The sequence below is a fragment of the Oryzias latipes genome, chromosome 13 (genome assembly GCF_002234675.1).
Source record: "Oryzias latipes chromosome 13, ASM223467v1".
NCBI classification, from domain to species: Eukaryota; Metazoa; Chordata; class Actinopteri; order Beloniformes; family Adrianichthyidae; genus Oryzias; species Oryzias latipes.
This window is the reverse complement of record NC_019871.2, coordinates 4209304-4232754: the sequence shown is the minus strand read 5'-3', so window position 1 is coordinate 4232754 and position 23451 is coordinate 4209304. Positions and strand designations below refer to the sequence as shown.

The window sequence follows — 23451 nt, the reverse complement described above, 5'->3', positions numbered from 1 at the left end:
AAAACCAAATTAAAACATCGTAGAGACATAAATAAAAAAGACTAAAACGCATAAAACTAATAAAAGAGATGAAAACCAGGACAAGGCTGATGCTAAATCGCTAAAATGGAGGAACAATTCTTTTTTAAAGCTCTCTTATTGCCGGTGGCAACTGCTTCCATAGTTTAGGAGCCAACAGTCCGCCTGAAACTTACATTTTTTTCTGGGAGCCATCAACAAAAGCTGGTCGTTGGAACAAGAGGACTTTAGGGGGGGGTATCTTAAAAGCAGACTGGAGAGGTTAGAAGGTGCTGTACCTGCTCCACAAATGAATCTGGCAGCTGCATTTTGGACCATCTGCAGCCTGGCTATGGATGGCTTGGGTAAGCCAGCATATAAAGAACTGCAATCATGACGTTTAAAGTCTGCTGGGCTGCTAAAAGCTCCCTGCGCGATGCATCCATGTGTGGACGACTACAACCAGGAACGTCTTTGTTTTCCTCGTCTGAGCTGGAATCTGGATTCAAACTGTACGGCTGGACAGATCTGATATAGCTCAACATTTTTGATGCAATGCTAGCCTGGGGGTGTGTGAGGCTGTAAGCTAGTGGGAGAGAATGTGACAAAGGGATGATGGGAAATAAGGGCAGCCTTAATCCACGCCATCCACAACTCTGGGGCGAATTTCTTATGAGCTACTGCCGCTCTGCAGAAACTATGTCCTAGAAAATAACAGTTTTTATTTTTCCTTTATTTAGGTTAAAATCACAATTAAAAGCCCACTGGAACGCTTTAAAAATAGATGATTGGAGTGGGACTTGTATTCATAATCAATGAGTGCTTCAGCTTATATATGTCAAGGAAAGTGTTTGGCTGCCACAATCTCACAGTGTTGGAATTATGTTTTTCTTCGGTGGAGTTCCTGCACGCCTGACTGGCTCATCCATGTCTGTGGGGGCCTCCTTTGTGCACTGCTGAGCAGGGAGGGGCCCTTCCCAAACTGTTCTCATAGGTTATGGTTTTATCCACCTGTTAAAGTGATTGGAACACCTTGACGAGTGGGCATATCCCATTGGCAATATAGTATATATCTTTAGCAATAATGTTTTTGTGCTTTGATCCTGTTTCAAGGGTTATGTTTGCTGCAGTCAGTTTTAAAAAGCGGACCTAGATAAATCCAGGAAAAATCTCAAATGTTCTGATAACCTGTTGTCTGACATGACATGTAAAAAAGATTTTAGTTTTACGAAATATATTTATTTTGCATTATTTTACAGTTCTCTCAGAATGTGTTTAATGACACTCGTACGTCTTTTATCAACAGGAAGTGATCCGTGAAAAGGTTTTGAACATTTTGCTATAAATAATGTTTAAAATCAGGTTAACAAACTTTTTGAGACTGCGTGTGATAGGTCGAACACATTTCACTAAGTGGGGCTTTATTTTGTTCGCAGAAATCTATAAAACCTAAAAATGCGCCTTTCCTGTTGTGTCCGTGAACGCAGCAGCAGCAGAACAGAGAAAGGCGGTCAGAGACGCAGGCTGTTCTCGCCGCTGACGTCCCTCCCTGTCCCCGCCCTCTTTCTGTTGTCCCCGTGCGTCTCTGGAGGTGGAGATCCCGTTTTCTGACGTCCGCAATCGTTTTTGAAGAAAACATATGTTGTGTTTCCTCTGAGGGGAGGACGTCTGCGAGCTACGGGGACTTTTCGGTCACCGGCGGAGCGGGTGAAAAGATCCATGGGCGGACTGGAATGAGGAAAAAAGGGACGGGGTGGCTGCTAGCCCGCTGCTGCCTTTGATACAACCGCAGTTCGTTCGTCATTGATTTTTTATTCTGTATTTCTTTTCCACTTCTTCTGTGTTTTTGCCGCTGCTCGGTAATGCTGTCTCTGGCGGTTTCTAGTTCTTCGCGGAAGGTTTTTTTTTTGTTTTTTTTTTACTTCGATCACTCCAAAGATGTCCCACTAGCTAACTATCAAGAGTACACAAACCTCCGTTTTTCCTGATCTCTCAGAAAACCCCGCTTCTCCAAATAACCTTCATCGCTTTCCTCAGCGGGTTCTGGTCTTCTTCACCCGAACCTGGTGCAGCTCATCCGCCTTTCGAGCCCTCCGCCCGGCCGGCTTCTCTCAGGAATGAGGCGGTAGCATCAGAGAGGGGTTTGGGTGAAAGTGGAGAGGTGGGGGCCCGACCCGGACTGGTGTTCTCCGTGAAGGAGGTGGGAGACAAACGGTGGATGTGTCGGTGATGCTGCCTTCACGGACCGTAACGATGAGGAGGACAGACTGACCAACGTCGTGCCGGTGGGAGTGAGAGACAGGCCTATTCGCCTTTAGTTTTTTTTTTTAATTTAGTGGGACCCAAACGGACTTTAAGTGTCGGACGGCGACGCGCACTCAGGAACCACCATGTCTTTACGTACGGCCCTGCCTGGTAACGAACGCAACCCGGATCATGTGAGTAGCTTTTTTTTTACGGCCCTCTTGAATAAACTGATAATGACACATTGAAGCCGCAAGACTCCCAGATTAGTCTACCATGTGCAAAGAGCAGCTGCGGTCACCCTAATCTCCGAGCTCCTTTGCGACGAGCCGCACTTGAACGCACCGGTTGGCCAGGGTGGAAACAGGAGGCACGAGGGAAAATGACAGGGCGTTGATTTTAGTGTTTACTGCTCTCTGCAGCGGGAATCGAGGCGCCTCGTGCCATTTGTAACCCCTGCCCTCCTTCCCAGATTCTGACATTGTGCCATGTTTGTGTTCGAAAGCTGGTCAATTATTAATGCCCCCACACCCTCAGTCACCTCCTGTGAGTTCGGGCTCCGCCACACCGAACCTGTGAGACAGCAGCGCAATCTGCTGTGTCAGGTCTGTCCTGCTGCTGCAAAGGCTTCTGGGATATCAGTCTGGTCTCACCTTTAACGCATTTCTGCAAATGATGGAAATATTTGAGCAAACCTGGCAACTCCAGTCTGTTTAAAGTTCTAAAACCAAGGATTTCATCCAGATTCATCAAATAATGAATCTATTTTCCTGTTTTTATATTTTCTTTTTGCTTAAAATAAATTTGCAATTATTTACCGGTAGTTTTAATGTATAAAAAAACTATTTTAAAATGGTAAATCCCACCTTTGTTGGTCACTAGGTTTATTGAAATGATTTTTCACTTAAATAAAATGTAGATTTTTGTAAAAAGAAAAAAATTTGATCATGAATCAATAAGTTGTTCATGTAAATTGAACTTTGGTATTTTGTCAGTGCATTATTAGATTATTAGTTAAATAAAATGCTGACTACTTTCTACATTATTAATTCAAGAAAATTCTACGCTTTCATTTAAATATAAAAGTAATTTTATTTTTTGTGAAAATGTGAGGTAAATCAACATAAAACTATGACTCTGTACTTTTAAAATGATCCGTTTCAGTATTTTGTCAATGAATTATTAGCTAAAATACTAACTTTATTTTTAGTGCAGCTGCAGAATAACACCTTACATTTATTTTAGACTTTTTTGTATTTTCTCTCAGGCATAAAAGGGCTTTTAGTCATTTTAAATTTTTCTTGGATTTTTAGTAAAAAAAAAATGAAAATTTTCCAAGATGTTGCATTCTTAGTGCAATTAAAGCATAACACCTAGCATATCCAGTATGAACTGCTAGTTTATACAATTTAGCTATACCAACTATAGTAGCATAGCAGAAAAAATAACCCGCTTTTGTTAGAACTGTATGTGTAGAGATGATGCTCCGTGTCTCAAACCTCGGACAGTGGATTTCCCTTCTATATGGAGCCACATTTGTGGGATTTATTGGCTGAGTTTGTCGGATGTCCCAGATTTGCCACAACCGCCACGCAGCTCCCAGTGCCGTTGCTTTGGACTCTAGTCTGAAGCTTCTGGGAACTTCAGGTGAGCGTGGGTTCTGCCAAAGCGCTCCGGACCCGTCTGCTCCACTTTTGTCTGGTCGGGATACGTTGGCGGAATTCAAGCTGGTCTTCTGTAGAACCAAGGTGTTCTGGGCTTAACTCCGTCTCGATAATCTTTTGAAAGGTTTTTTTCAAACCGCTCCCAGTTTTTTTTTTATTATGATCATTCTGTTTATAGGCATAATAAAGAAAAAACTGTGTTGCTTTCTTGGACAGTTTTGCAGAGCGGCAGTAGTTTAAGTAAAGTTCCACATATTGGGAGGTGTCATCAAAATACCAAGAAGTGGACGTCCCAGGAAGAGGTTTTCCTCACTCAACTGTACATCTAAAGTCACAGCGCCACAAGCTCCCTGCTCTGCTCCATTCTGATGCTTCCACCTGCAGACAAATGGATCCGCGGACGTCTTTGTTTTCCTCCTCTGAGCTGGAATCTGGATCTAAACTGTAAGGCTGGATAGCTCTGACATTGCTTGCCATCTTGTTGCACCGCTAACGTGAGATTGGAGTTGTGAGTTGAAGCTAGCGCGAGAGAGTGTAAACAAAGGGATGATGGGAAATCAGTCTGCCAACTCTCTCGGTTTAGAGTTCTGATGAACTCCTGCCGCTCTGCAGATACGATGTCCTCGAAATCCAAATATTTTTGGCTAAAAAGCTCACAATCGTTATTAAAAGACCTCTGGGAACGCTTTGAAAATAGATCTAAAGACGATCAGAGTGGAGCTTTAAATTGATCGAACGAGTCAATTGACAGAAAAATGAAGGGAAGACTTGGTACAGTGTTCACATCACAAATGCACTTTTACTATTAATGTACGGATCAGTTTTAAAGGGTAACAGACTTCGCCACACTATAGGAATGCTAAGAAACATTTTTAATAATTAAAAAACAAAACCCAGCTCCTTTTGTGCTTTGCTTGGTGATCACTGGTATAAAGGGCAGAGTGGCCAATCTTTTAGTTTTCCATCATTTGGCTGTGAATTTATGATTTAAGGACATGCCAGTTTTATTTTAAGCGTTCCTCTTTAATTTTGTTTCAGATTACTGGTTTGAAGCTTCACTACAGCTGCATATTTTCATTCTTCTTCAGAGTTGCCATGGCAACCGCATGGTGTGATTCATCTGTTCGGTGTAACCTAAACGGTTAGCTAACAGCTCGCATTGGTGCACTTCCTCCGGCAGGCCGGAGTCACTTTTGTTCGCGGCATTGCTGTGATGACAGATTTTGGGGGGCGGGGGTCCTTCACCTCATCGTCGCTCTTCTTCCCACCCCCCCCCTCCACGCTCAGCCGTTTTTGCTCTCAGACAAAGAGGCCTAGTCTCTTGCCATCACGCCGCTTCACATAACAGAATGAGCTGATTTTGACGCAGGCAGGTTTCCCGCTGAGGAATCTGTAAATAAAGAAGAGCAGAAGAAAGGAAATAAAATCACAAGTCATGTCGGAGAATCCGTGAAGCGTTTCCAGATCTTTTCTTTTTTTTTTTTTTTTTTTTTTTTTTTTTTTTTTTTTTTTTAATATCTCTTTATTGAGTTTTTTACATATTTTACAAATAAACAACACCAACAACTTACAAGAACAGTTTGTGGAATGAAAAAATAAATAAATAAATAAAATAAAAATAAAACAAATTTAACTGTTTTTTACAAGGTCCTTAATAAAGGTGGACCAAACATTGAAAAATTTCTCTTCCCGTCCTTGCAGGGTGTACCTAATTTTTTCTAAATTTAGAAAACATAAAATGTCTCTAATCCACTGGATGTGTGTGGGAGGCTGCGTTTGCTTCCAATTTAAAAGTATTATTCGGCGTGCAAGTAAGCATGTGAACTGAATTAACCTACGCTCAGATTTCTTTTTAAAAGTTTGGGGGTCGGTGATTCCCAGAATACCGATGAGGGGGTCCAACTTGACTGTCTGGTTTAAAAGTTTTGACAGTGTCAGAGAAACATCAGACCAAAAGTTTGACAGCTTAGAGCAACCCCAAAACATGTGTGACAAAGATGCTGGAGCCTGTCTACAGCGTATACACAGAGGGTCAACGTCAGGGAATATCTTACTCAGCCTGAGCCTAGTCCAGTGGAGCCTGTGTATTATCTTAAACTGAATCAAACCATGCCTGGCACAGATTGAGGTTGTGTGTGTGGAGCCTAAAGCTAGATCCCATTGCTCTTCTGAAATATTTATCCCGAGCTCTTCCTGCCAGGCCTCCCTCAAGTGCTGCAAAGTGCTGTGGCCATTGAGGTGGCTCAGTTTGTTGTACAAATGTGATATTCCGCCTCTAATCTCAGGGTCTTTCAAAAATAATGAATCGGTAACAGATTCCTCTGGGAGTTGTGGGTAATTTGGAGAGTTGTGTCTAACAAAGTCTCTTACTTGCAAAAATTTAAAAAAGTGAGTGTTAGGCAAGTTATATTTGTCTTTCAACAGTTCAAATGATGGAAACAAACCATCAATATAGAGATCTTTGAAAACACGTAGTCCACGATCATACCAGTCAGCAAAATTATCATTTTTCAATGATGGAGAAAACAAATGGTTTTTAACAATAGGGCCTGATAATGGATTTGCCTGCAGGCCAAAATGACGCACAATCTGTTTCCATATTCTGACTGTGTGGGATACAACCAAATCCTTAATGTATTTTAGTGATATTGTAGTTATGTCTGCAAAAACAAATGCCTTAGGGGAAGAAGGGGTGCAATGGTTCTGTTCTATCTCCATCCAGTTTGGAGATTTCTCTGTGATCCAAAATGAAATATTTTTAAGATTACAAGCCCAATAATAAAGCTGAAAATTTGGTAAGCCCATCCCTCCTGAAGATTTTGGTCTTTGTAGAAACTCCCGTCTAATCCTAGCGACTTTCTTATTCCAAATGAATTCCAGTATTGTCTTGTCTAATTTTGTGAAGAAAGATTTGCTTAGGTGGAGAGGGATAGATTGAAACAAAAACAAAAATTTGGGCAGCACTGTCATTTTAATCACGCCCACACGACCGGCTAGAGAGAGTGGAAGAAAAGACCATCTCTCAAGGTCAATGATGGTTTGTTCAACTAGTTTGGCGAAATTTTGGTTGTAAAGTTCTTTTACCGATGATGTAACTGTAACTCCCAAGTATTTAAATTGGTATGAAATCTTGAGGGGAAGTCCAGATGTGTTGACACGGGTGTCCTTAATTGGAAAAATTATACTTTTATTTATATTTATCTTATAGCCAGATACGGATCCAAAGAATTCTAGTTTTTTCATTATGCTTGGAATAGAAATGCTAGGATTTGAGACGTATAACAGCAGATCGTCCGCATAAAGTGAAACTTTATGTTCGCATTTAGCTCTTAGAATGCCTGTATAGTCCTCCAAAGTGCGTAAAGAGATTGCAAGTGGCTCAATTGCAATAGCAAAAAGTAAAGGGGATAATGGGCAGCCCTGTCTTGTGGACCTGGCAAGTGGAAAGTACTCTGATCTATAGCCATTTGTTTGAATAGAGGCGACTGGAAAGGTATATAATAATTTGACCCAGGAGATGAAACTATCTCCAAAACCAAATTTTGCAAGGGTGAAGAAGAGGTAAGACCACTCCACCCTATCAAAGGCCTTCTCCGCATCCAATGAGATGAGTAATTCAGGTGTGGGCTTTTCACCTCTTGTAAAGATGATATTAAAGAGACGACGAAGATTATGAGATAGCTGTCTATTTTTAATGAAACCATTTTGATCGGCATGGATAATTGTAGGTAGCACTGATTCTAATCTGTTACTTAAAATTTTTGCCAGAATTTTAGTATCAACATTTAAAAGGCTTATAGGTCTGTATGAGGACACAGATGTAGGATCCTTGTCTTTTTTATGGATCACAGATATTGTTGCCTGATAAAAAGTTTGGGGGAGCCTACCAAGGCAGAGAGATTCATTATATACTTGCAACAACACCGGGGCCAGCCTATCAATAAAAGATTTATAAAATTCAACAGTATAGCCATCAGGTCCTGGAGCTTTTGAGCTCTGAAGGTCTTTAATGGCCTGTTTTACTTCCTCCAATGTAACTGAGCTCTCTAACTCTGTTTTATACTTTTGATTAATTAAAGGAATAGAAAGATCTTCAAAAAAATTGTTCACCAGGTTAGCATCTTCAACTTCAGATGAGTACAGATCTTTGTAAAACATTTTAAATTCTGTATTAATTGCTTGTTGGTCAGAGGCTTTAGTGCCCGATTTTGTTATTATTTCCTCAATTTGATTTCTTTCCGCCATTACTTTAATTTGATGAGCTAAAAGTCTACTTGGTTTTTCCCCATGTTCATAAAAATGTTGTTTTGTCTGTTTTATTAATTTCACAGCCTCATTTGTAGAGAGTAGACTAAACTTAGTCTGCAATGCTGTACGTTCCGCTAGGGTTTGAGGATTTGGATTACAGGAGTTTTGTTGATCTAGTTTCAAAATCTGCTGGGCAAGTGACTGCTTTTCTAATTTTTCTTTTTTACTCTTATAAACACTGTGCGAGATAATTTGGCCGCGCATATAGGCTTTCATTGCTTCCCACAGACACTGTTTAGAGATGTCAGGGGAGTCGTTTGTTTCAAAATAAAATGCTAAATGATAGTCAATGAATTCTTTGAAGGATTCATTTGTTAAAAAACTGTTGTTCATTTTCCATGTTCTTGGGCTTGGAAATTTTGGGAACCCGAGAAGTAATGTTACTGGACCGTGGTCTGACAGTACGATAGCTTCATATTGTACTCTTTTAATTATCGGTTTTAATTTGGAATCTACCAGAAACATATCAATTCTTGAATATGAATTATGACGCTGAGAGAAAAATGAGTATTCACGTTTAGAGGGGTTGTGATCTCTCCATAGGTCCACCAGATTGGCCGAATTTAAGAAATGTCTAATCAATTTGGCAGATTTGGTAAGTGTTTGTTGGCTATTGGAAGACCTATCAAGCAAAGGATCTAAAACACAATTGAAATCTCCACCAAGAAGCAGGCTGTGACTATGTATATTGGGAATAGATGAAATTATTTTCTGAAAAAATTGTTCATCATCGTGGTTGGGTGCATATATGTTTGCTAAAATAACTGGTGTGCCACAAAGTTTTCCAGTAACAATAATAAATCTTCCCTGTGGGTCAGAGATTGAGTCATTACAGATGAATGGAATATTTTTCCTGATTAAAATAGCCACGCCCCTTGATTTTAAATTAAATTTTGAGTGAAATAAGTGGCCAACCCAGGATTTGCGAAGGACAGTTTGACTACAAATCTTAAGGTGTGTTTCTTGCAAAAACATCACATCTGCTCCCATTGTGTTAACGTGAGACAGTATCTTATTACGCTTTACTGTACCATTTAGACCTTTACAATTCCAGGACATGATTCTTATCAAAGTTTCATTATCAGACATTATGAGTATTTAGAAAAAAGTCAGATGCAAAAGGTTCAAATGCACATAAGAAGCAAAAAGAAGAGAAAAATAAATAAATAAAATAAAAAAGGAAAAAAAGACCGCCACAAACGGTCAGAGCAAAATTTTTGTGAACATGAGAATCAGAACACGAAACAAAAACAACCCCTACCCCCGCTTTACCACCCCCCAACTGAACGCCAGGGAAAATTAAGGAAACGAAGATTCCGGACCAGCCCCACATCTATAACCCCAATCTTCTCTGACGGTCCGCAGCTCTTTATAATAACAATTATTTAAAACAAAATATGAGTTTAAGCAACAATAATAACAACAAAAGAAAAAAACCAAGACCAAGCAAAAGAGGGGATAATACCCCGAAAATATCAATGTTATGAATAAACCGAAATGGCAATCCCCTTAAATATTTACCTGCCACAATCTCAAAGGAAAAATCAAAAGTCCTACCCCTAGGGATATTCATATTTTTATGTAGAACCAGGAGGAAAGAAAAAAAAAAATAAATAAATAAATAAAAAGAGAAAAAAGGAAGAGAAGGGGTATTGGGCGGGTGAGCCCAATTAACACTGTTGTGATCAGTAAAATGACTACCAAATGAAAATGTCACAGCTTTTCTTCGCCTTCAATTCAAGTTCCATATTAGAATCACTGCAGTTTCTTTTCACTTTTTCCTCATTGACTTGTTTTGGGGAGCATGATATACTTGCACAGTTTAAACGAAAGGAAAGGTCTTACCCCCAATAACAGTCATGTTAGATAAACATCAGAAGTCCCATCCAGACAGCCACCATCACGGTGCCTGTGCAGCTCCAGAGGAGGGGGCCGGCCCGCCATCAGCCAGCCCATTCAGGAACTGTGCAGCCTCTTCTGGCCGCTCGAATGCCCTGCTTCGGCCCCCATGCCAGACTTTGAGTGTAGAAGGATATAGCATTGCGTATTGCAGGCCTCTCTCCCGAAGCCTGCGCTTCACAGCGGAAAACTCCTCACGTTTCTTGGAGACCGCAGCAGAAAAATCATCAAATATCATGATAGGGGCGTCGCCAAATTTTAACGCCTGCTTCTTCCTTGCTGCTTGCATGATCCGAACTTTGTCTTGAAAGTTGTGAAGTTTCACCAGAAATACCCGAGGTCTTTTTCCGGGGGTCCTCCCCCCAGCCGGCACTCGGTGACACCGATCCACTTTCACCGCTCCTCCTTTGAAGCTCACGTCCACCAACTTCGGGAGAAAGTTTCCCACAAAAAGAACCGGGTTAGATCCCTCGCTCCCTTCGGGAAGCCCCACGACTCTGATGTTGCAACGTCGACTTCGGTTCTCCAAGTCATCAATTTTGGCGAGCGCCGTTTCGAGTTTAGATTTGAAACCTGCAAGCTGCGCATCATGGCCGCTGCAGATGTCCTCATGATCGGACACCCGCTGCTCCACTGAGCTCACCCGAGTTCCCAAACCAGCAATCTCCGACGTGCAAGTCTGTAGTGCCCGCAGCACCGGTTCAATCCTTTTATCAAAAGCCTCCTCCACAGCTTTTAGCATAGCTTTGTGCACTTCAGTGGATATTCTCTCCACCAATTTCTCCACATCCAGAATCCCTGCTGGGGGGACAGCTGTAGCTTGCTCGTTAGCCGCCTTTAGCTCTTCTCCAATCATTGCGGTTTCATTGCCAGGCTTATTTCCAGTTTTGTCCGTCTTTGCAGCCAGGTCAGTGGTCTTATGTGGTCTAGGCATCTTCAGAGATACTTTGGGTCGTTTTTTGTCGTAGTTTTCTTCGTAAAATATACCAAACAGGATATTAAGCTGCGGGAGCCGTAGAAACACGTCCTACTCCGCCATTAACGCTGCCGGACCTTCCAGATCTTTTCTTGAGATTGAAGTTCTTCTAAAACAATGGAAGTGATCTGGGTTCGGTAAAACTGCAGCCGAAGATCGTCTGTTCCCGTGGAAACGGCAGGCAGCTCCTGCAGGTCAGAGGTGACGTCTGCAGGACAAGCGTGCTTAAACGTGAACAACGGGCCGGCCGGCCGTCCTTTTGGTGAGACTGGCCGTGTTCTTCAGGAAGGGCTGAAGTGCTAAAAGGCCTCTCAGTGCTGCTGGAGCGGACTTCCTTCTTAACTGTAGCTCCTAAACTGCTTTCGTTTAATCGAGTTGAACCTCAGTGATTGTCAAAAACGGCATTTCAAATCTTGTCCAAGGAGAGGACGTCCATCCGGCAGGAAGTCCCAGCGCGTCGTTTTCACGGAGACTTGCATAAACTCTAAGTAAACCAGTCGGATCAGAATTTCTGCCTGGTTCTAACATTTTTCGTTGAGTTTTATCATCTCCTGTGGAAACGAAGGGTTCTGCTCGTCGGCGGGTAATATTGATCCTCCTGCGCTTCTGAGATCTGTATCTCAGTGGATTATGAAGCCGTCACAGCTCCTGTGAGGAGACGGCAGCCGTCTGTCTTCCAGAGTTCACAACCTGCGCCTTCCTGCAGGTTTTTCATCCGTCCTCAGTGATCTTCAGCTCCAACCAGGCGACGTTCCTTCATTTGTTTTAAATGTTTCCATCCATCAGTCATTCGTATTCCTATTTCAGCGGGTGTCCTTCCTCTCGAGTTAAAACCTGCTCATCTTTAGGATCTTAAAGTGAACTTTATCTGCGACATCTTCCACTTATTTTGTCTGAACAGTTTGTCTCCTAAGGTGTCTCCACCTTCCTTCTTTGCCAAACAGAATTGACTTGAGTAAACCAGACAAACCTGCAGCCGAGCTCCTTATCTGCCCCGTCTGTTTCCAGTAAAAGAAAAATAGTTGTCATTTTTTTTACACTTCCTGTTTGGTGGACGGTGGTTGTTCTGCAGCAGCACTGTCATGTGGGATGACATGCTGTATGCAGCAGTAACCGTGGGCTCGGACAGTTCAGTCCGGAGGTTCGAGAGCAGGAAGTGGTGCAGCGGGCGGTTCAGCACTTTTACATCTGTGCGTTTTTAACACAAAAAAAAAGGGCCGGGTTGTGTGACTGTAGGGCAGAGTGGGGCTTTTGTGTTTGTTGGACAACAGGAGATTCATGAACTCACTGTCCTGACATGCGCCCCCGCCGTCTACCTTCATAAAGAGCGGCGGGCGCCTCATCATCAGGACCGAACTGTGGGGGTCGGGGGTAAAATCCTGAGGCAAGAGCGACTTTCTGGGGCATTCTGTGCCAGACCCAACAGAACCAGGAAGATGGGGATCCAGGAAGCGTCGCTTTGTCAGCCCCCCTCCTCGGTAGTTCCTGTGGTTTGGTGGTTGCTCACGGTAACGCTACTGCTGAGTCAGCTGTGCACACGCAAGACCAGAGCTCATCAGAACGTCCTGTAAAGGAATTGCTTAAGAGCACATTGGTAAGAAGTTTAAAGACCCACTTCAATAAAAGTTGTTCTTAACATGTTGTGGCATTTTTCTCATGATGGAGGACACGTATGAAGAAGACTAAAATTGCCTTTGAGTTTTTCTTTATTTAAATCATTGGAGCTGACGAACAAAAAGCTTGTAAGCTTTCTGCTCTGCTCCATCCTTTTCTTTTTCTTTTTCTTTTTACTCGTCCTGTCCAACAGCTAAGCAAACAGATAAGAGCTGAAGGCCTTTTGTGTTGGACATATTTTACTTTTACAACAGGGGTTATGAATCTTATGATACACCAGATGTATATTTAAATAAACCCCTTTTGCAATTTCAGCTAAACTTTATTCATATTAATTATAGTTGTAAATATTTTTTTGTTGGACCGGACGAAAAAGAAAAAGAGGAAAGAATAGAGAGGGATGAGAGATGGGGGGGTGGAGGGGTTGATTATAGTAGCGAGGGTAAGATCATGAAGCGTCAGGAAGCAACAAGTTCCTGGAGCTTTAGAATCACAACTAACAGGTTAAGATGCATGAAAAATCTAAAATGGGCGGGGCCTGTCCACACACACACTCGAACGTTTCAAACACACCTGTTGGCTCCAAAAGTGTTCACACACAAACAAGTCTACATGGACATACTACTACTAATATTCACACACGCATACTTAAAGCATGTGTGAAACACCTCATTCAGTCACGCAAACTGTTTGTGCAAAGGTGAGATCGCACCTGTGCTCGAGTGAGGGTTTCTGTTCTTCTGGGGAGGATGATGGAATGGAAAAAGAGGGAGAGAACCCAGCTACCCCCCCCCACCAGGGCCCCCACCGCAGCAGCAGCGGCAGCCGGGACCCCCCCCAACACCCGCACAGGAGTTAGAGAAAGACCGCCCACCGGGCAACCAAATCCGTCACCCCGGGCAGGGCCAGCAGGACTGCCACAGCGGCCCCCAACGCCAGAGAGCAGGGGGGCGCAGGGGGTAGAGAGTGCAAGCCCCAACCCGACCGTAAAGCAGCTTCCCCACCGCGTCCAGGGGGCCCAACGAGGGGCCCCGCCCCAGGGCGCTTCAGGCAGCCCCATTCCAGGCCAACGTCAGTCCAGGAGAGACCAAGGCAAGGGGCGGCCCCCCCGCCCAGGAAGAGGATGCCCGAGAGGAGCGAGGATCCCACATGGTGTTATAAATATGGCTGACCAGGCTCACTCCACTCTGCTCCATTCTGATGCGTCCATGCAGACAAACAGATCCATGCGCCCATGTTGCTCTCCACCAACACCTTTACCAACAACTCGGAGGCTATTTCCTACTGAGCTACTGTCGTTCTGCAAAAACGATCACCTCGAGCCCGACCTCAAATCAAGCAGGCCCTGGTTCGAATCCCAGCCGGATCCTCTGCTTGTTCTCCTCGTGCATGTGTGGGTTTTCTCCGGTTTCCTCCCACAGTCCAGAAATAGCTTCATAGGCTAATTTATGACTCCAAATTGTCCTTAGGTGTGCATGTTAGTGTGCAGCAGAGTGGTGACCTGCTCAGGATGAACCCCGCCTTTGCCCAAAACAAGTTAGGATAGGCTCCAGTAACCCTGCGACCCTGAAAGGGTTTCAGTGGATTGCTGGATGAGCTTTTTTCAGAACAGCTTTTGCTTTGGCCAGAGGAAGCAGACAACCTGGGAAAACATATCCGTGCCGGGCAAACAACGATGAACTTTTGGTTTTCTTTAAAAGTCAAACCCCTGTTTTTGAAATGAAGCTCCAGGATCTTCCCAGCATTCTCTGCTGCAGACGTTTGCTGCTCCTGAACAGAGACATCTGCCATGGAAGATGTTGGTTTGACCACAGAGGTGGAACCAGACTGCCCAATCTTTTCTTTTTTTTTTTGCGCACACACAGACACACACAGAGGCTTCTGCAGGGCAGTATATGGTCGACAGCAGACAGGCGTGACGGTCTGTCTCTGCTGCGTTTGTCCACTCAGGTCCAGACGGAGCTGCTGCTCCTCCTGTTGTGATGAAGCAGGTATCGGACGCTGACTGAAGGCGCAGGTTTTCTGCGTTTTCAGTGTCGTAAACAGCTCGTCTGACGCTGCGAAATGCTGATCGAGCAGGACGGTCCTGTCAGTCGAGCGGTCGGACACTCAAAAGCCGTGTCGTTTTTATCTGTTCCTGATTCGGTCTGTGGGCCCAGAACTTTGTTTTAATCCAACCTGTGCAGAGTTTCCTGCTAGAGACATGCAGACAATCCCTGAGGCTCTTGAAAGATTTGTTCGGGTGGTTTTGGTTTCTCACCACATGAATCGACATGCTGGGAAACCTCCGTTGTTGACTCTTCTGCAGCCAGGACCTTTATGAAGCTTCTTTAAGCAGTGCAGAGGGCTCAGCTGCTGCCGTGCAGACGTGACCACGCTGAGACGGAGGGTCGGCAGAGAAAGTTCAGATCTTTCCTCCTGCTGATGCGGAAAGTCACTTTTAACTGTTTTACATAAACTCTCCCTTTTATTTATTTTATTTCATGTTCTAAATGTTTACATTTTTATTATAAATGTAATGTATTGTTTCCTCCTAGCCAAGACTCCCTAGGAAAAGAGATTTTTAATCTCAGTGGGACATTTCCTGGGTAATTAAAGGTTAAAAAACAAAAAACTGCAGATTCATCAAAGAAAAGCCGGAAGCACCATGACGTAAAGCATCAAACTCAAACAGGTTTTTCCTGTCAGGAACTTTCTGGGATTATGGCGTCTTTTTCCTCCAGGAACATTCTCATTCATATTTTAAAATCAGACTGCACAAAAAAAGCGTTTCTACTTTTTCTGTGTATATTCTGCAAGAACTCGGAAGTTCAACAAATCTATAAAAATTCTAATCAAATGTACTTGATTGAAGTCATGATTATGTTTTTCTGGGATGATAACATCTATTTTAGACAGTCGGAATTTGGTGTAAACCACACATAAATAAACGTTGCATGGAGCCAACTTATTTAAATGCTATTTTTATTTTTTTTATTTAGTTCTATTGAAATAAATTTGTTATTACACATTTTTATTAACATCTTGTTCTACTGATAAACTCTTTTTCCCTTTATAAAACGGAAAATTTGTCACATTTAGGATTCATTTACTAAAACAGAACTTTTGCAGTGTAACATCAGGAGACTATCCGATTAAAAACAAATGCTAATAAACTAAGTAAAGGCAAAGCCCGATGAGGTGTGCATCAACAGAAATGAGCCTGAACTGTCTGATGCAAAGCGGAAGGCGGTCGTTTCTGTGAAGTCTGTTCATTTCTGCACAATATGTTGGGCATTAAGCTGCTTATACCATGTCAACTTGCAAATTAAATGTGTATTTAATCCATTTATAGCAATTTGTTCAGGTTTACATTTCTTCTTCGCAAAAAGCAGACTCTTTCTGATACGTTGTGCAGCGTGTTGTCATGGTGATGGGTGAGCCGGCAAAAGAAAGTGATACATATACATATACATACTTACAAATAAACAAATATGGCGGGCTGCACGGTGGCGCAGTGGTTAGCGCTCTTGCCTCACAGCAAGAAGGCCCCCGGTTCAAGTCCCGGCTGGGGGACATGAAAAACACAACATCAATGGGGGACCTTTCTGTGTGGAGTTTGCATGTTCTCCACGTGCATGCGTGGGTTTTCTCCGGGATCTCCGGCTTCCTCCCACCGTCCAAAAACATGCTTCATAGGTTGATTGGCAACTCTAAATTGTCCAAAGGTGTGAGTGTGAGAGTGAATGGATGTGTGATTGAGGATATTCCACCCTGTGACAGACTGGCGACCAGTCCAGGGTATCCCTTGCCTACGCCCAAGTGGCCGGGATAGGCTCCGGCAACCCCGTGACCCCGAAAGGGAATAAACGGTTAAGAAAAAGAAAAAGAAAAAAAAAAGAATAAACAAATATGAAGCTAAAGTTCATTTCAAAGTAGTCAGCCCGGACCATGACATAAATTCAAATCCAAATTAATTTACGGTAATCTTTATAGCACCTTTCACGTAAAAAAAAAAAAACAGCTCACAGTTCTGTACATAAAAACAAACAAAACTGCAGAAGACACCAATCCCCATTCATGCAATAAAATAATTAAATAAGCACCGCACAATAAAATACACAAAAACAGACACAATAATAATACATTTACATTATACATTTTAATTCTATTAAAAAAAGTGTTTTTGGTGTTTCTTTTGTTTTTTTTTAAATCATTGTAAATCATGAGCAGAAAAAAAAGATGCTGTTTGAAAAAGAGTTTGTTTGTGACATAAGAAATACACTGGGGGGCCACAAGCTCCCCGCTCCGCTCCGCAACGGGCGAGGTAAAGGGGGGATGGGGTTGCTTAGGGCCAACAGTTCCCGCCCACAACTCAGAGGTGAATTTCTAAATAACTCCAGCTGCTCTGTTGAGATTATGTCCTAGAAACGACATTTTATTTAAATTTGAGTTAGAAATGGCATAATCAGAATTTATAGACCACTGGGAATGATGTTAAAACACCTGAAATGATCAAAGTAGGATTTTATGTATTTAGATTTTAAATCTAAAACTGAAATAAGCATCAGGTTGTTTTATTTTTTATTTTGGGAGGTTTCTGTCACCTTAAATACTTTTTTGTCAGCTGATGTTTGCACAATTTCTGTCAAAGACTTAAAAAGGAAGTGGTCATATTTCCAACATTTTCTATGAGCGTGTAAAGTGTCCACGGTAAAAGGGCGAGGGGAAGGGCGCGCCTTTGTGTCAAAAGGAAGTGTGATGGTTTGACTCCGGAGATGAACCGAAGAGAGTCCAGCAAACAAAAGCCTAAAAAAAGATCAGAGCAGCGATTTGCTCTGGAAAGAAGTTATTTAAAATGAATCATGCAGAAAAAAATAGCCAAAGAAACAAATTTTTAGATTTTATCTGCGGTAAACTTCAGATGACCGGTTTGAGCGTCTGCTCTTCTCTGGTATTATTGTTCATTTGCATATTTTTGGTTATCCGGGGGCCGGTTGGAATCCCAGCCGGGATCTTTCTCTGTGGTGCTTGCATGTTGTCCCAGTGCATTGTGGGGTTTCTCCTTCCTAAAATGCTTCATAGGTTGATTGGTGTCTCTAAATTGTTTCTTAGGTGTGAATATGAGTTGCTTGTGTTGACTGATGAACCCCGCCTTTACCCAACAGTAGCAGGGATAGGCTCCAGCAACCCCGTGACCCCAGAAGGGATGGAACAGGTTTAGAAAAGACGGATGGATAGTTAGTTCACTTAGGAGTTCGTGTTCTCCACAAAACCTGCTGTTCTGTACAGATGCATCAAAGAAGAGCGTCGGCATTCATTTTACGCATTGAATCTTCATCGCGGCTTTAGTGCCAGATCTGCAGAAGGAGAATAATCTTCAATGCAGACAGGACTCATCTTTGTCTGTCCCGCCCTGGGACCAGTCGGATCGTCCCGGCGCCATTCTGAGTGATGCGGTCCAGACTGAATCCAGAAAAAGAACGATCTGGAGCTGCTTGTAGTCCACATTTTGGTGTCTGTCCCGGTCAGGAGCCAGTTCTGTGGCGCGTAAGCGTTTATTTACTCCCGCGAGCTCATGCTCTGCGGAGTTTCCTGAATCTACTCCAAAGTATCTGGACTCAAGTGGCCGTTGGGCTTCACAGCAGAACCTTTTGCTGGTTCCCGGTTAGGTTGATGTGAAGGTATCACCAGAGAATATTGCTTCAGAGTTTCCGAGTAATATCACCGTTCTCATACATCCCAGTCATGATTGGTTTTCTTTGAGTGAAATTGAAGAACTTTTCTGAGGTAATCAGACGGTTCTGCAATGGGGGAAATCTTCTTTCTCTCAGCTGTACAGCTGCTGCTGTGGAACGTTGGATAACGTTTCTGTTAAAAACGCCTCCGTCTGCCCCGTGGACAACTGAGCGCACGCCAAGCCCGCCTGACGCGACGGCGAGGTTTTGTCAGGAACGTGACGGAGTGTTGCCCGTCTTCACAGAACAGAAGCTGGGTTCTGTGGAGTGTTTTTGTGGAACAATGTTTTTTTTTCTTTTGTGGTTCAGATGGCCGCTCTGTCAGTCTGTCTGTCTGTTACAGGCATGTTCTGCTTCCTCCTTTGTTCCTGCCAGGAAGTGATCTGCGCAGCATGAAAGCTGTCTGCTGTCAGCTCCGACACTCGCTGCAGGACAGGAAGTGACGCTCTGAAATTTAGGCGTCTTTCTGTTCTTGTCACAAACGATGGCGGCCTCCAAAGCTGTTTGTGGTTTTCAAAAAAAAAGGGACGATTGTTACGAGACGAGGTGTTGGCTTTATCATCAGTGACACGTTTAGAGTCACTTTTACTTTGAGTTGATGTTTGTTGGATGTAAAGTTTAGAGTCCATGGTTTAGATTTGGGTTGAAATTGGTTGGATGAATGGATGGATGGATGGATGGATGGATGGATGGATGGATGGATGGACGGACGGACGGACGGACGGACGGATGGATCGATGGATGGATGGATGCATGGACGGACGGATGGATGGATGCATTTACGGACGGACGGATGGATGGATGGATGGAAGGACGGATGGACGGACGGATGGACGGACGGACGGATGGATGGATGCATTTACGGACGGACGGATGGATGGATGGATGGAAGGACGGATGGACGGACGGACGGATGGATGGATGCATTTACGGACGGACGGATGGATGGATGGATGGAAGGACGGATGGACGGACGGACGGATGGATGGACAGATGAATGGATAGATGGATGGACGGACGGATGGATGGACGGACGGACGGATGGATGGACGGACGGCGGATGGATGGATGGACGGACGGCGGATGGATGGATGGACGGACGGACGGCGGATGGATGGATGGACGGACGGACGGACGGACGGACGGACGGCGGATGGATGGATGGACGGACGGACGGATGGATGGATGCACGGACGGATGGACGGATTGATGGATGGACAGATTAATGGATGGACAGAGGGATGGAATATTTAGTCATGAATTCATTGGAAACTGAAAAGTAAGAGGATTGAGAAATGCCTTTAAGAAGAAGAACTTCCATAATCCGACCAGTTTCTGACCTTTTAGTTATCAGTGAGGCACAACAACTGTTTTCTTTTACTTTTTGGAACAACAACAAAATAAATAAATAAATAGCTGCTGATTTGTAAATGTGTCACAGATCATTCTTCTGACACGGTTTGTGTTTATTTAAAATCAAAATTTGAAAAAGTCATAAACGTGGAGAGAAATGGAGATAACAGGAGCTTCTCTTTACTGATCAGCAGTTCATTGAGGAAACACGGATGTACAAGATGTGATTGTCGTTTTAGCAAATGCCCGCAAGACAACAATCCTGACGCACAAATGAAACAAAATCAAATGTTTAGTCTTGTTTGACACTTTTTTTTCATTCTGTGGGTGCCAGAAACTATTCTTGTGATTGAATTTAGTGTTTAAATTTACAGATAAACTGACAATGGTCTCTTTTTTTTTTAAACTCAGCGGTCTAATGCAGTTTTACTCATATAAATGTTTCTGATGTTTGTCTTAATTTTGTGAATAATTTTCGAAACACTGAGACAAAGCAGGTCAAAGTTCACTTTGGTTTAAATCAAATATTTCACAACCAATTGTTGGCTTTGCTGATGTTTAAATGAAAATGTCTTCTTTTCTTTTTAACCCGTCCTAAGATGAATTTTTTTTATATTTTCGACCTTTTAAATAGTTTTTTTCTTTGAATAAAACGTTATTTTCTCTGGTGTGTTGGTGCAGAGAGTGAAGTGTGATGTTAGAGAACCGTGTTTGTGTTCATGATCTGCGTTATCAGCATCACTGATAAGTGACGGACGGTCTGCTTTATGATACAGGAAGTCTGTGTGTGTCAGGACATGAGACCAGGAAACAGAACTGCCACTCTGTGTGTGTGTGTTTGTGTGAGGATGTCATTTTGTGTTTGTCAGGTTTTTGTGTGTGATAGGAATGCGTGTGTTTTTTAGATTGTGTGTGTTAGGTTGAGGATGGCTGAAGGTTGTGTCATTCCTCTGTTGGGGGGGGAGCCAACGTCAAACATCCTGTCTTGACCTCAGAGGCACTTAGGCCCCTCCCCCAGGGGTGTGCTCCATTGTTTGGAAACATCTTTGTCTTCGTCACTTTGTGTGTCATTTTAAGGAAGTTTAGATCCGGCCTGTCAAGCACTTTGTCTTGTTGTTTTCATGGTGGTTTTTGTTCTAACCGTTTGGATCAGGTCTGTAAATTAACAGACCTTTTTAGAGCCAAGGTACTCTATTTCCTTGACAAAAATCCCGCGGCACACCAGCAACCAAACGGTTAAAGCCAAACTCTATAATCTGTGTTGATGTACAGTCTCTCCACGATCAGACTTTGTATTTTTTGTAAGAATTGAGACATGAAAAATGGCAAAATTAAACAGTTTTTTTTTAAAGACCATCTTTTTTAGGCCAGGTCCTGGAGATAAAAAGGAAGATTGTTCATAAGTCACAAACCTGAAGTTTTAAGTCAAGTCTCAAGCTTTTTGAGGTCCAGACTTAAGTCAGAGTCTTCATCTTTTTCAGCTCCTCCTTCCAATTGTGTGTTAATTCCATTGACTGTACCAGAGAAACGTGTGACGTCACCTATAGAAAATAGTTTGCATCTGATTTTGCATCCATTTTTTCGCGATGCAGACGCAGCCATGTTGGAGCCAGATGGGTCTGAGGCAACGTTTCTGTGGCAACCACTCTCACCAATCAGGAGTGAGCTAGTTAGAAGTCCACACCCCTACTGGAAAGCAGGCTACAGTGAATCTTTCAAACGTTTTGGACATTTGACATGAGACTACATATTTCTATTGGGGCATCTGATTAGTTATTCAAGTTATTTAAAACTTAAATAACTTTCACCACAAGAAAATATTTTTTTTAAATGTGGATTAGCCAAAACACGTTGAAAAAGGGATTAGAGCAAGAATGGTTCTTCTGACCATTAGAAAGAATGAGTAACAGCTGTTTATTTCTCAATAGAAGTCTGAGATTTTCCGACGCCGGCTGGTACTTCCTGTTTGGAATGCCAGGGAACATAGAAACATCATTTTACTTTTTGCTTCCTTAAGCTAAATTTTGCTAAAAGATTCAGTATTTTTCCAGGTTGAGCCAATCCCATTGTGTGTGTGTGTGTGTGTGTGTGGGGGGGGGGTGTTCATCCCTTTGCCGTCTCCGTCAGTAACTCTGTTAGATCAGTTCCAGCTACACCTTCCATGAATTGGACACGGCAGATCCATCCACTGCACACCCCCCTCCAGAACAGACCAGGTGCTGTGGGGGGGGGGGCGGCATCCGGGGGACGGAGCGCGGCTTCGTATGTGTGTGCGTTGGCTGAAAATGGAGGGAGCAGACAAAAGAGGGGGTGTGGGGGAGCAGGAGTTGAGGAAAATAGATTGGTCTGGGGGGGGGTGTGGAGGAGATGAAATTGAAGGTGTCTTCTATAGATCCTGAATAATTTAGGATCTACGATAATCTAGGATCTAGGATTTAGGATGTTTTTTTCTTTTACTTTGAAACGACGTCTGCGTTACAGAAATGACCAAAGGTCACCTCGGTGTTTGCCTGGAGAGTAGAGGGTTCCACGCTCACATGTCAATCAAAGCACACGAACACAAGATCTGATAGAAAATAATGGAGGTACATAAAATGTTTACTAAAGGAAACTGCTGAGGTGAAGATGCTGTTAATCCTGGAAATGATCTTGTAAATTTGGGCTGTTTCATGCCACTTCCCTGAAAAGTAGAGATCCAAATTACTTAACATCGATCCATCTTTAGTCAAAACTTTACCAGAGACAAATACCTGTCAGGCACTGAACAGAGCAGGTGAAGTTTTCCAGATTCCTTGTTTTTCTTCCAGATAATCAAGTGTAAACTAAATATGTGTACAAACAAACAAGTAAACAGGAATTTTTGGCAAATCCATTTACATTTTCAATTCCTAAAGTTCAGCCCACTGTTGTTTTTCCACATCCAAAGAATTCAAAGGGAACAACCTTAGAACATTCTAGACACTGGATGGTCACATGACTTTCCAAGTGTTTCCACACTTTGGACTGGGGTTGAGGGTTGATCAGTTTTTGCTGACATCATGGGTGTTGTCCGCTGTGATGGTCGTTTTTTTGTAAAATAAGCCTTTTTAACCTCAATCAAAATGGTATTTTCCATTATCGATATTATCGATTTCTCTAATTTTAAACAATTTTCTAAAGGTTTAAGTTGATTCAGTTAACAACTTACCTCAGACAGATTGATCTATTTAGATCATGGGAATATAAATCAATTCATTGATGAAGTTGATTAATTACTACACCCCCACTAAAAAAGTTCAAATGGTTGCTCCTCTGGTATGAATGAAGATAAAAACAATCCTCCCTCTCTGAGCTGTTTTTCTTTTCCCGATTTATTATTTTTCTTTATAATTAAATGCAAACATCAGAAAGCAAACGTCTATTTTCAGAATATTCACGGAGCCACATAGCTGCTGCTATAAAACTTGTAAAGGGCTGTTAAAGTGGCACCTAGCTTTGATTTGCTGCGTTATCATCGGTTAATTGTTAGCTTGGTTTGTGGGCGTGTTGTCTGCGTTAGAACTTTCTTTAAAGGCCATCAGGCGGACCAATCAGAAAAACATCTGGAAAATCTGGAGGATGTGGCGATCCGACAAGGAGACTCTGGTTTCAGACATGTTCATTTTCCTGGTAACTTTATCACGTTTGTCCAACAGAATTG

The 23451-nt window shown here is 42.8% G+C and overlaps 1 protein-coding gene across 3 annotated transcripts in view; it reads left to right on the top strand.

The window, feature by feature from the left end:
* Positions 1 to 767: 767 nt before the first annotated feature.
* LOC101163264 (MAP/microtubule affinity-regulating kinase 4) overlaps positions 768 to 23451 on the top strand; it is a 62908-nt gene continuing 40224 nt past the window's right edge. For 2 of the 3 annotated variants that reach the window (XM_023961589.1, XM_023961590.1), the window contains exon 1: positions 768 to 2435. In XM_023961589.1, coding sequence (XP_023817357.1) covers positions 2388 to 2435 — 48 coding nt within the window. In that variant the 5' untranslated portion in view covers positions 768 to 2387. The remainder of the gene's footprint in view (positions 2436 to 23451) is intronic. The other variant, XM_023961591.1, reaches the window with a different exon arrangement.